The following is a 13218-nucleotide window of genomic DNA, read 5'->3' on the forward strand; positions in this document are numbered from 1 at the left end:
GTGGCTACTACGCCAGCCAATACAACGTTTCAATCGCCGAACTCATCGGCACAATCGACACTGTCCTCAGCGACAGACGAATCCAAAATGGAGGATGAGCCCAGCTTAGCTGAACTCAAATCTCCGATGAAAGACAATTTCGACGATTCGAAGAACGAGGAAGATTAAAAATTCCTAAAGAGGTTACATACCTAAACAATATACAAAAACTGGTGAAATTTTTATTCAACTTTTCCCACTGGGAAAGTTATTAAAAAAATAAATTTTGGCAATGTAAAAATGAACTTCAAAACTGTAGGTACCTACCCACCAAAAAGTAGGTACTGATAAATTCAAAAAAGGTTGCTATACCTAGGGCCAAAATTTCACCAGTAAAACTTTCAAAATTCACTCGACGTCGCCAATACTTTCGTAGTTTCGACCATTTTCAATTTTTTTTTTTTTTTAGATTCGAGTGAACTAACGTAAACTAATTTAAATTTGTTCAAATTTCCTACAACGCCTACGTCGGCGTGATATTTTTTATTTCTATGTACTAATTGCTATGGGTTTTCGCTTCACTTAGCAAATCATCGAGCGTCGTAACGATTCCTGGCAACGTTAAAGCCAGTCGACTCAGCGTAGTAAAGGCGAGGGACTGTACCGCCTCAACGAAATTAATTTTCCATCTCGTCGTCGTAATTATTCGATTATCAACGATTTATCATCCGACGGTTCCAGATTTTGATCGACGCATTGTATACGATTCATTACGTCTTGCTAGTCGTCTTCTCGCACCTGCGTGTGCAATCGATGATTTTCTTTTGTGATGTTGATGTAAACAGTGTAATTTGTCCGATTTGTAATTCATTCAATGATGTTAGAATTGTGTAAAATATCATGTACCCTGTAGTAACTAGTTTACGGTTACGTGACCGTTTTTCATTTTTCCTATCTTGTTTTTTATGTTTGTTTTTGTTTAATTTTCAATCTTTATTTTTTCTTAATTTTTATTTTTTCGAAACACGTGGACCAAAATTGTAAATTTTTTCAAAAGAGGTGCTCAATTTTTAATTTTTAAGCATTTGTTTTTATATAAAGCGCCAGTAAAAGAAGATAAAAAAGAAGTCCACTATTAATTTGTAAAAAGTGTTTGTTTTATGTATTTTGAATGTTTTTTGACGTATTTTTTGACAGTTTTCATAAATTTTTTGATGTAATTTCGCCCATTTCTGCCACAGTGCAGTACAGCTGACCTGAAACAGAATCCACTGCGATTCGAATAACGGTTCGCTCTTCTTGGCTTTTGTCTTATCTCCAATTTTGACCGGAAGGGTACTCCAGCCACTGCGCTGAAACAAATAAATTTCGAATAGATTAGGGAAAAGTCTTCTTTTTGGAAACTGTCTCGTAAGTATACTGTACATACCTGGTACACCTGGCTCATGTGAGCTGCTCGCGCTTGCCTTCGGTTCTCGGATCGCTGGTGGGCAGTGCAGTGCACTGAGTTCAGGGGTGGTAGACGAGTGCAGTTACTTACGTACGTGGGTGAAAAGTGTATTTTCTCTGCTCCTACTTTCACACAGTGAAACACACGGGGGGCAGGGGACCGATCCTACATCGGGTCAATCACCTTACAGGTGCGTCATATAACTCTCATAATATCCGTATGTTCCTCTGTGGCTACTCTCACGAGTAAACACACGAAGGGGCATATGTGAGAGGGATATATGCCGTTCCTGTAAGGGATATTAGGGACAGATTACCACCCTTGTGGTGGTAACACTGAACAGCGTCGCGAGCTGGACGTCGAGTCCGGTGATCGGCGCTGCGGCCGTTATTCGTCATGTACTACTGTGTAGTGTCGGGTCAGTTAATTTGAGTTTATTGGGCACGTTCGCGTGAATGGTTAATTTGAACTTATTATTTCTTTGTAATGTCAATTTGAGTTTATATGGTTAATTTGAGTTTATCAGTGTATTAATTGTGTTAAACGGTTTCGCCGAAGAAGGCAATTATTATATTATTGTTTCATTGTGTAATTGTGTTTAAATCGACATGTATCGTAATTGAATACATAATTCTACCAACACCGCGTGTCGTGTATTATTCTGTGTAATATTATTTACCAATCTAGCCGGGGTAAGTCTCTTCTTAATCCATTATAGGAAGTCAGCATAAAGTAATATTTCACAATGGGTCGAAAATACGCAAAAAATCAAATATTGCAACGAAATTAATGTTTTTTTAACATTTTTTTTTGAAGAATTTCTAGCCCAAAATTGTGACATGATTTTTGGAATTTTTCAAAACATGTCTTGTGACCTATTAAAGCGGTTTAAAATTTCGTATATTAAGTTCAAATAATTCAACTGAAATGTTTTTTGAGCGTTTTCGATGAGTTCTGAGGTCAAACACTTCTGAAAAAGTGCTGTGCAACCTATCAAAATGAGTTAAAATTTTATTTGAAATAATCATGTTATGATGACATTTTTTTGAGCATTTTTGAGAGATTTTGAGATCAAATTTGAGTCATAATTTCTGTTTTTTTGGTGTTTTTTTTTGAAAAAAAAAGTTGTGATGCAAATTAAAGCTGATTAAAATGTTGCAAGAAACTAAAATATTTGGAAGAAAACTTTTTTGAGAACTTTTGAAAAAATTTTGGGGTCAAAACTGGGTCAAGGTTTTTGGGATTTTTGAAAGGTGTCATGTGACCTATTAAAATAGATTAGAATTTCGTGAAAATTTCAAATATTTCAACTAAAATGTTTTTTGGATGTTTCTGGAGGATTTTGAGCTCAAATTTAATTCACGATTCCTGTTTTTTTTTTTTTGGAAAGGTGTGATGCAAATCAAAACTGGTGAAAATTTTGCAAGAAATTCAAATATTTGGAAGAATAACGTTTTTGAGAATTTTTGAAAGAATTTTGGGGTCAAAACTGGGTCAAGATTTTTGGGATTTTTGAAAGGTGTCATGTGACCTATTAAAATAGATTAAAATTTCGTGAAAATTTCAAATGTTTCAACTAAAATGTTTTTTGGATGTTTCTGGAGGATTTTGAGCTCAAATTTGAGTCACGATTCCTGTTTTTTTTTTGGAAAGGTGTGATGCAAATCAAAACTGGTTAAAATGTTGTAAGAAATTCAAATATTTGGAAGAATAACGTTTTTGAGAATTTTTGAAAGAATTTTGGGGTCAAAACGGGGTCAAGATTTTTGGGATTTCTGAAAGGTGTCATGTGACCTATTAAAATAGATTGAAATTTCGCGAAAGTTTCAAATATTCAAACGAAAATGTTTTTTGGATGTTTCTGGAGGATTTTGAGCTCAAATTTAAGTCACGATTCCTGTTTTTTTTTTTTTTGGAAAGGTGTGATGCAAATCAAAACTGGTGAAAATTTTGCAAGAAATTCAAATATTTGGAAGAATAACGTTTTTGAGAATTTTTGAAAGAATTTTGGGGTCAAAACGGGGTCAAGATTTTTGGGATTTCTGAAAGGTGTCATGTGACCTATTAAAATAGATTGAAATTTCGCGAAAGTTTCAAATATTCAAACGAAAATGTTTTTTGGATGTTTCTGGAGGATTTTGAGCTCAAATTTAAGTCACGATTCCTGTTTTTTTTTTTTTTGGAAAGGTGTGATGCAAATCAAAACTGGTGAAAATTTTGCAAGAAATTCAAATATTTGGAAGAATAACGTTTTTGAGAATTTTTGAAAGAATTTTGGGGTCAAAACTGGGTCAAGATTTTTGGGATTTTTGAAAGGTGTCATGTGACCTATTAAAATAGATTAAAATTTCGTGAAAATTTCAAATGTTTCAACTAAAATGTTTTTTGGATGTTTCTGGAGGATTTTGAGCTCAAATTTGAGTCACGATTCCTGTTTTTTTTTTTTTGGAAAGGTGTGATGCAAATCAAAACTGGTTAAAATGTTGTAAGAAATTCAAATATTTGGAAGAATAACGTTTTTGAGAATTTTTGAAAGAATTTTGGGGTCAAAACGGGGTCAAGATTTTTGGGATTTCTGAAAGGTGTCATGTGACCTATTAAAATAGATTGAAATTTCGCGAAAGTTTCAAATATTCAAACGAAAATGTTTTTTGAGCATTTTTGGAGAATTTTAAACTCAAATTTGAGTCATGATTTCTTTTTTTTTTTTTTTGAAAAGGTATGATGCAAATTAAAACTGGTTATAATGTTGCAAGAAATTCAAATATTTGGAAGAAAATGTTGTTGAGAATTTTTGAAAGAATTTTGAGGTCAAAACTGGGTCAAGATTTTTGGAATTTTTGAAAGGTGTCATGTGACCTATTAAAATAGAAAAGTCCTAATATTCGACGAAAATGTTTTTGAGCATTCATCAAGTTAATTTTTTTGGGTAGGTATACATGGTAAGGTCTTAAATCAACCAAATTTCAAGTTGCAACTTTCCAAAAATTCTGCAAAAATTTATTTATTTATTTAATTTAATGGGTGCCATTTACAGCTACTAAGGCTGGGGACACCACAACATTAATTTTAATACAGTTACATAACAAACTAATAGATTAATAAATTAATAAATTAATAGTGTATGCCTACAATTATAATATAAACTATAGTTTTTGTCTTAATCCCGCGATATTTACAAAGTTCAGTATATTATTTATTGCAACTGGGTCATCTGATAGGATAGTATTTATTTGATTGGAATCTAGGAAGAGGGAGCGAGCTTGATGGAAAATGGGACAGTGTATGAGTATGTGGGGAACATTTAGAGGAACATTGCAAGTGGAGCACATAGGAGGAGGTTGTTTTAGGAATAGGTATTGATGGGTAAGTAAGGAGTGTCCAGTTCGAAGGCGTGTTAGTATTACTTCTGAACGACGATTTGGTTGTTCAGATGTTTTCCAGAATGATATAGTGTTTTTAATACTTTTTAATTTATTTGTGTTAGGAATTTGGGACCAGTAGGAGTGAAACTCATCAAACATGATCTTTTTTGCATGTAATTTTAAGTCAGAGAGGGGAACTGGTATGTTTGCCATAGGTAGATTTTTGAAAGCCTGTTTAGCAATTTTGTCAGTAATTTCATTACCTTCTATTTGGGAGTGTGAAGGAATCCAACATAACACTAAATTTTGAAGCTGAGGAGTAGACTGAAGAAGATTTACAATTTCTTGAGAGATGGGATGGGAGTTTTTTGATTTATAATTTTTTATAGATAGGATTGCAGAGAGTGAGTCTGAGAAGATGACAGTTTCATTTTGTAAGAAATCCGTAGTGTATAAAATAGCATATTTTATCGCATACAATTCGGCAGTTAGAATGGTGCATTGAGAAGGCAGAGCAATAGGAGTGGTGGAGTCCTTTTGAGTGAAAGCACAACCTACAAATTGATTTGATTTTGAACCGTCTGTGTATATTTGATTAAATTTTTCATATTTGTTTAAAAGACAGAGAAAATGTTTTTTGAAGATTATTGGATTTGTTTGTTTTTTATTAAATTCTGTGAGGGAGAGGTCAATAGTAGGGTTGTAATTTTGCCAGGGTGGTAGTAGATTAATTGGGAAATGTAGGATATTGATGTTGTTAGAGTCAATATCATTAAGAAAATTACCAAAGTTCGTTGGGGTAGATTGCATATTAGTATAATATTGTAAGTTAATGTTAAAGTTTGGGTTGGCTTTGATGTTTAGGAAGGATAGAGCAGAGATATAATGTCTACGAATGTTTAAAGGACATTCAAAAGCATCATTTAGAAGACTGGGAGTGGGAGTAGATCTAAAAGCACCTGTAGCTATTCTCACACTTGTATTTTGAATTGTGTTCAGTTTATCAAGGGTGGAGGAGGGGGCGTGTAAAAAAATTGAACATCCATAATCAAGTATAGGTCTAATGATTGCGTGATATAGTTTTAGTAACGTATGACGGTCAGAGCCAAAATGAGTGTGAGAGAGTTTTTTAAGTAAGTTGATTTTTTTGAAGCACTTTTTTCTAATTTCATCGATGTGAGTTCGCCATGTGAGATTATTATCAAAAGTAAGGCCTAGATATTTAACTGAAGATGAGGTGGGGATAGTAGTATGGTTTAGTTGTATTTTCAGATCTCTAGAGCATTTGTAGTGTTTACAGATATGCATAGCTGAAGATTTAGTTTGAGAAAAATTTAGACCATTCTTTTGAGACCAAATATTTCAACAGAAATTTTAGATTTTCTCATTGTCACAATTTTAGGCTAAAGCCTAAAAATTCTTCCAAACTACTCAAAATGCATTTTCGTCGCAATTTTGGATTTCTCGCGAAATTTCAACTCATTTTGATACGTCGCAAGATCATCACTCTTGATTAATTCTACAGTTGCTCATTTTTACTCGAAATTGAAAAGATCTGATTTCTTCAATAAAAAATCAACCTTTAAATTTTCAAAAAAAAATCTTTAAAATTTAAAAACTGAAATTCAGCACCTAAATTTTGGCCTGATGAGGATGTACTCGTAATTTTGCCTTTTGGATGCTCTTTCATTTTTTTTTTTTTTTTTTTTTTGACTTTTCTGTCTGTTAGAATATTTTCTTTTAGTATTTTAGCTTTAGCCATTGCTGTGTAAAAGTAGAAAAAATTGTCGAAGCAGTCATGTAATTTTCTATTTGTTTTTTTCTAGTTTTTTTTTGTTTTGTTAGTTTTACTATAGATATACCTACCAATTTATTTGTCGTTTTTTCTATTTATCGTTTGTGATTATTATTGATTGATTATCTACATATATTTTGGAGTTGAAATGAACCAATATCGGAATATTTACATATCAAGTAAAGGAACAAGTCCACATATCAATTTTTTGTATTTTTCATGTAACATCATTGCTCAACCAACCTCCGCCATTGCATTCCTCTCACCTCGAAACACCTTTTTGAAAACTCTCATCAAATTCAAAAACCAAAAAAGAAAGGAAAAACTCGCCATCAGTTAGCTTCATCATTTTATTCTTTATTATTATGTACATGTGTATTTTTTAAAATCTAAAATATTTTATTTATTTACATCGCAACCATAACATATCATTCAAGTAATCACTCATACATATCATTACGATTTTAATGGGAAAATGTGATAAATATTTTAATGAAAAAAATGTTCTATACATATCATATTGAACTATGAAACAGTTTTGTGATATTAATTTACAAATATGCATTCTGAATCTCTATTTAAGTACCTAAAAAAAATTGTAATATTTTATTCTCCTGTTTTCTTGTTTCTTGTTTCTCTTTTTCTTTTTTTTTAAAATCAGTATTACAAGTGACGATTTCCTAATTTTGTCACGTACCTGTATAATTTAGTTAATTGGAAATTGAATTTTTTTAACGCGTAAAAACGTTTTCAAGTCGAGCACAAAAAAAAAAAAAAATAGTTGAACGTTTTCATCTCTTTGTACATAAAAAAAAACTACTTAGCGAAATTGACGGATTTGTTTTGTTTAATGAAATTTAAAGTGTGTAAATTTATATAGTCAAATTTTTGTTACGAATTTTTATCTAAGAATTTTTTGTTATAGATTCTAAGTTTAGATCTCAAAGCAATAAGTTATTTTATTTTTTAACCTGTAAGTAAGAAATTTTTTTCCCCCGTTTCATTACCATAAAAACTAAGCTATAAGTGAGGAATGTTTGGATTCTATAACGAGCTGGAGTAGTTTGAGTAGCTTTTGTACGGATTTTTTTTTTCGTGTTTTTTTATATTATTATGTTAGAATTTTTAAGGAAAAATTTACATATCACTGGTACATATCATTTTTACTACGTTAAGTTTATTTTTAATTTTTTTTTTCGTGTTTTTACAGTTTTATTATGTGTAGAGAAATGCATTTTTTTCTGGGTACAATTTTACAACCGTCCATCCAGGTTTGTTTTCATTTTATAACAAAGTTATGTGGAATTCATAAAAGAGAACCATTTAGTATTCTGCAAATGTTACTATCAAGAGACCACACAAAGGCTGGGTGAGATAGAAGGGTAGCCTGACAGCGAATAAAATTCCTTCACAAGACGTATGTATACGTGTAGGTATTTCGTATTTTAACCTACTTTTGTACGTAACCCTTTTCAATAATCGGATGCAGGAAATTCATGCGACAATGCGAAGGTTTCACCTAGTTTTTTTCTTTTTCTCTTTTTTTTTACATGCTTCCTTTTCGTTTGACTTGTTGAAATAGGGTAATTTTTTTTCCTCGTTTAAGTTAGATGTTTAAATTTTATTCGACGAGTTCCTACGTTATTTTCCAAAATTTATCTGTTTGCATTTTTTTATTTTGATTCGAGTACTTTATTTTCGAGTGAAATATATCTACGAAATTATTGGATATTACCTGAACCTTTGATTAAGGGAAGTGGCTGAAACAGTTGTTTTTCATTTAAAAAGCAAAATTTGAACGATTTTTACAGAGAGGACCTCCAAAATGTGGCATCAGCATTGCTGTTTTGTCGGTTTTAGGTCCAAGTGTTGAGAGGAGGAGTGAAGGGAGGGGGGAAATTTTGAGACACATTATGACATTATTAGGAAATTGTTTTAGAGTGGAGGGACGACGGGTGAGATTATGGATATCTCATCGAAGGTATATTTTTTGATGTTTTCTGGTTCGACTCGTGGTAAAAAGATTGTACGTAACTAAAACATTCCTCGATACTACCTCCAAATAATGAACAATTAGACGTAATTAGTAAATATCTATTTTTATTTAATTTTTTTCGTTGTTTTGCATTGTTTTCTTATATGCTTATTGATTTTTAATTAATTTTGTTGTTCTTGTGTTATGAATAAACCGTTGAAAATTTGGTTCTTTCATTTTAAAACTTTCAAACGGCACGAAATGCGAAATTTAGGATTTAAAAAATTGAAAATCCTTGCAAGAAAAAATATGATGTTAGTTATTATTAAAATAACAAACTCAAATAAATGAATTCTAAAAAGTGAAGATTTCAAAATGACGACCTCATCTCAAAATATTTAATAAACCGCAAAAATAACGAAGTTTTGAACCGCGGGGGGGGCGCTATCTGGTCGTCTGATTCTGTTGAATATTCTGTATCAGTGAACACCCACTTGATCTTTTATTCCATTAATTTGCATTTCAAACGTGATGAGAAAATGATTAAGTATTTAAAATTCATGAAAATGGAAAACTTCGAAATCTACAAAAATTATTGCTTAATCCCCCCCCCCCCAACCTTATTTCTTCCTGAAATAGGTAGATATTCAAAAATCGCAAAATTAACCATTAGTATTGTAATGAATTCCCTGTGCATAGCGCCACCTGTCGAAATAAAACGGAAACTTTGTTCTTGAAACCTTGAAACACGACTTCAGCGCCATCTATGATATGAAAAGTGAAACAGCAGTTAAAGAAGAGAACAAATTCTTTTTGTTCCAAAAATAAAGATTTTTTGCTGGAATTTTTTACAAAGTTTTTTTTTTCAGTTCAACATTTTATTTTATTTTTAAATGTCGATTTTGTTGAAAGAATTTTTTTCAAACAATACATTTTTTTGAAAATTGAAAAAATTAAAAGTAGAGAAAGTAGACGATTCTTTACTTGATGATTTAATTTGGAAAAAAATTATTCATTTTCTTCTGCGTTTTATGAACTTAATAATTTAAAAACGAATAAAAAATGTAAAAAAATGTTCTTTGAAAAATTGATCACTTTTTTTAAAATCATTTTTTTTTTTAATTTAGGGTTTTTATAATTGCCAGATTATTACACTTCCTAAAAGAGATTTTAGATTTGGTTTGTTAATTAGGTATCAATTCGATGGAAAATAAACAGCACTATTTCATCATGTACCTATTTATTTATTTTTTTAGCGACAAATATTTGCTCTCTCAGCATTAATGTTTTCTTTTCTAACAAGAGAAGAGAGTTGAGAGTAAGTAACTTTACTAAGTACAAATTGTTTCACCTTTTTTTTTTCGGAAATATTAAATCAGTAAAAAAACCACGAAAAAGGAATTTATTTCAAATCATCAAATTATTTTTCAAAATGATAGAAAATTTCGCTGAAATTCCTGAGATTTTATTTTACACATTTCGTTTTTTCTCTAATTTGTATAACAAATTATCTCTAAGTATAAGCTTGCCGATTTTGTAAATCGGCTGGTAAAACAATTACAAATAAAAAAGATTTTAATACAGCTTAAAACTTAGTAGAGAAAAAAAATAAATAAAAATAAATGTAATCCATAATATCACAATCAACGAAAAGGAACAAATTAAGAACGAATAAATAAATAAATAAATAATCTTATAGCACGAACTTTGTAGGGCCGTATAAAAACGTAAAATAACAATTACAAAAAAATAAAGCTATAATAGTGAGAAAAAGACAGAAAGAGAGAAAGAGAGAGAGAGAAAAAAAACATGACAGACAGAGAGCGAGAATCAAATGAGAAAATAGGTAAAAAAAAAAAAAAAATGAAAGAAGGAAGGAAGCAAGGAAGAAAGAAAGATAAAGTTATAGGAACAGATGGAAAAGAGAGCAATGAGAGAAATCAATCTCAAATTATAGGAGGGAAAGGGACGAGGGAAATACACGATAAAACTCTTATTACGCAGTAATGCTGAATAAATAATTAAAATACTGTAAAGTCTATTTGCTTCACAAATTGCAAAAAAGTAAAATAATAAAAACAACTTAACAACTTTAAAAATAATAAAAACACTGGACTCTGGGTACACATGGCAAAGTTAATAATACGTTTAAGCACATTTTTTCTTTTGTATAATGTTTTGTGGAATCTTCTTCTAAAATAATCTGAAATTCAAATAAAAATTTATCGTTAGTAAAATACTATTTTTTTTTTTTTTTTTTTGCAAATAGACGAATTGAGTAATTATTTTTCATACTTACAAAATACCAACAGACAAGATCCACTGACTAGTTTTAAATGCGAGGAGTAAAACACTTTGATATCGTCTTAATAAAACCTTGAACCGTTCACCGAGCAACCAGTCAACATCCTCCAGTCAGGCAGTAAAATGCCTAAACGCTGGCATTCGTGAGCATAAGCTGTTAACGAATCGCAATAGCACTTTTTACCAGGACATTCGCACATGTCTTCCAGACACGATCTAAAAAATAGATCAATCGAAATTATAATTCGTTATGATGAAACAAATGGATAAGATGATAAGAGAGAAGAAAATGTGTAATGTACTCACTTGAAATACACTTCAGCGTTGAGCTTTTCATGGCAGGCGGAAAACGTATCACTTCTGATCGGTTTGCATAATCTGTCCCTCATTTTTTTATGAGGAGCGTTATGACATCCGAGTCTTCGACGAGTTTCTGCTCTCTGGCAAGCTTTTCGGCCTCCAACTTGCCACGAGCTGGCGAATACCAGTGGGTCAAATACCACACGACCGTCTCTGGTGGTAAAATCGTCTCTAGGTGATGAATTATAATTACCGCATAATCCACATAGTTTATCTGACGATTGAAAAATTTGAAATTAATTTAAAAGTTTCTTCATTAGGTAGGTACGTAATTTTTAATACAAAAAGAATTGAAATTGTAAGAGGATTTACTTTTATAGGAAGCTGGAACTGACACCTCTAGAAAGCTATTTCCGTCCCAGATGACTTTGACTCCAAGATGCGTTTCTACTAAAACGCTATCCGAGGTTCGAGTCACTGTGGCAAAGTTTTCTCGCCGATAAGGAACTGCTACTCGTTCGCCGTTTACTTTTACTCGCATTCTATCTCCCAGATTTACTTTCATTTTTCCCATCTGTAAAAAAGAGGAAATGATTTCATTAGATTTTTTATGCCTAATAAGTAATTTTTTCGTATAAGAATCAGGTAACATTGGTATATGTAAAATATGATATATAGGAAGGAAAAAAAGACTGGAATCTTGACAGTTGGAGGTTACAGAATAGGTCGAAACTTCCACAAATCGATTTTGGAAGTCAAAAAAAGGCATAAGCTATAAAGCCTTTAAGGGTAAAATAGTGAAATCTGCATTCTCACCAAATTGGACAAAACTCACCTAAAAGTTTAATTTTGATTTGAAACCATCTTTAATTTAATTTAATTTTTTTTTGATTCGATCTTACTCTAAACGGAGTAATACAAATATTATGATCCTATTTATGCCCTAAAATTCAATATTTTCCTATCTCTGGAAGGGGAAGATGATCCAAAAATTGTGATTTCACAGACGAAATTCATCAAGTAATTACCCAGATGCATTAAGTACCTATTAAATGAAAATTGTTTCAAAAAATTTCTCATCTTATTAAGAAACTGTGTGTTTTTTTTTTTTTTTTTTTTTTTTTTTGGAAAGGGGACTTGGAAAATTTATAGAATTTGTGAAAAGAAATAATAGGGGGGGGGGCGCAAGGATGCAATTTTTTGAAACGTTAATTTATCCACAACATTGGACATTTCAAAGTCCAAAAAAAAAAAAAAAAATGCAATGGATGAAAATGTTTAATTTCTGTGCCTGAAATTACTCTAAATTACCCCCTCCTCTCCCTCAAAAATTTCCAACCCCCTCTCATTTTGGGTAGTTCAGTCTCGTATAAAAAAAATGGCTGGCAGACAACCTTGGGAAACCAGACAGGTAGATCAGTGACCATTAAAGTCCAGACACACAGGTCAATGACCTCAATAGACTAGACAGGCCGACAGAAAAACGATTTTGGGAAGCTAGACAGGTAGGTCAGTGACCTTCACAGTCCAGACACACAGGTCAATGACCTCAATAGACTAGACAGGCCGACAGAAAAACGACTTTGGGAAGCCAGATAAATAGGTCAATGTCCTTAAGAGGCGAGACAGGTAGACAGGCAACCTTGAGAAGCTGGACCGGTAAGTTATTAGTGACATTGAGAGACCAGAAAGATGGGTCATACGGGTGGGTCATTGACCTTGAAAGTCTGGACAGGCAGACAGACAACTTTGAGAGTCCAGACACGAGACACGCGGGTCAATGGCCTAAAGAGGCCACACAGACAGACAAACAAACGACCTTAGGAAGCTAGACACAAAGGTCAATGCCCTTTAGGACAGATAACTTTAAGAGGTTAGACAGGTGGCTTAATGACCATGAGATACCAGACAGGCGAGTCAATGACCTCGAGAGGCCGACCAGACAGACAGACAAACGACCTTAGGAAGTTAGCCACACAGGTCAATGACCTTTGGAGGCCAGACAGGCGGGTTTATGACCTCAAGATGTTATCCAGACGATTTTATAAAG

General features: G+C 32.2%; 1 protein-coding gene across 6 annotated transcripts in view; it reads right to left on the reverse strand.

Annotated features, from left to right (window-relative positions):
* Nucleotides 1–9949: 9949 nt before the first annotated feature.
* Nucleotides 9950–13218, reverse strand: part of cv-2 (crossveinless 2) — a 167226-nt gene continuing 163957 nt past the window's right edge. For all 6 annotated transcript variants that reach the window (XM_065360242.1, XM_065360243.1, XM_065360240.1 and 3 more), the window contains 4 exons: nt 11541–11742; nt 11175–11442; nt 10864–11084; nt 9950–10767 (listed from right to left, as the gene is read on the reverse strand). In XM_065360242.1, coding sequence (XP_065216314.1) covers nt 10931–11084; nt 11175–11442; nt 11541–11742 — 624 coding nt within the window. In that variant the 3' untranslated portion in view covers nt 9950–10767; nt 10864–10930. The remainder of the gene's footprint in view (nt 10768–10863; nt 11085–11174; nt 11443–11540; nt 11743–13218) is intronic.

Source organism: Planococcus citri, chromosome 4 (genome assembly GCF_950023065.1).
Source record: "Planococcus citri chromosome 4, ihPlaCitr1.1, whole genome shotgun sequence".
Lineage (NCBI taxonomy): Eukaryota > Metazoa > Arthropoda > Insecta > Hemiptera > Pseudococcidae > Planococcus > Planococcus citri.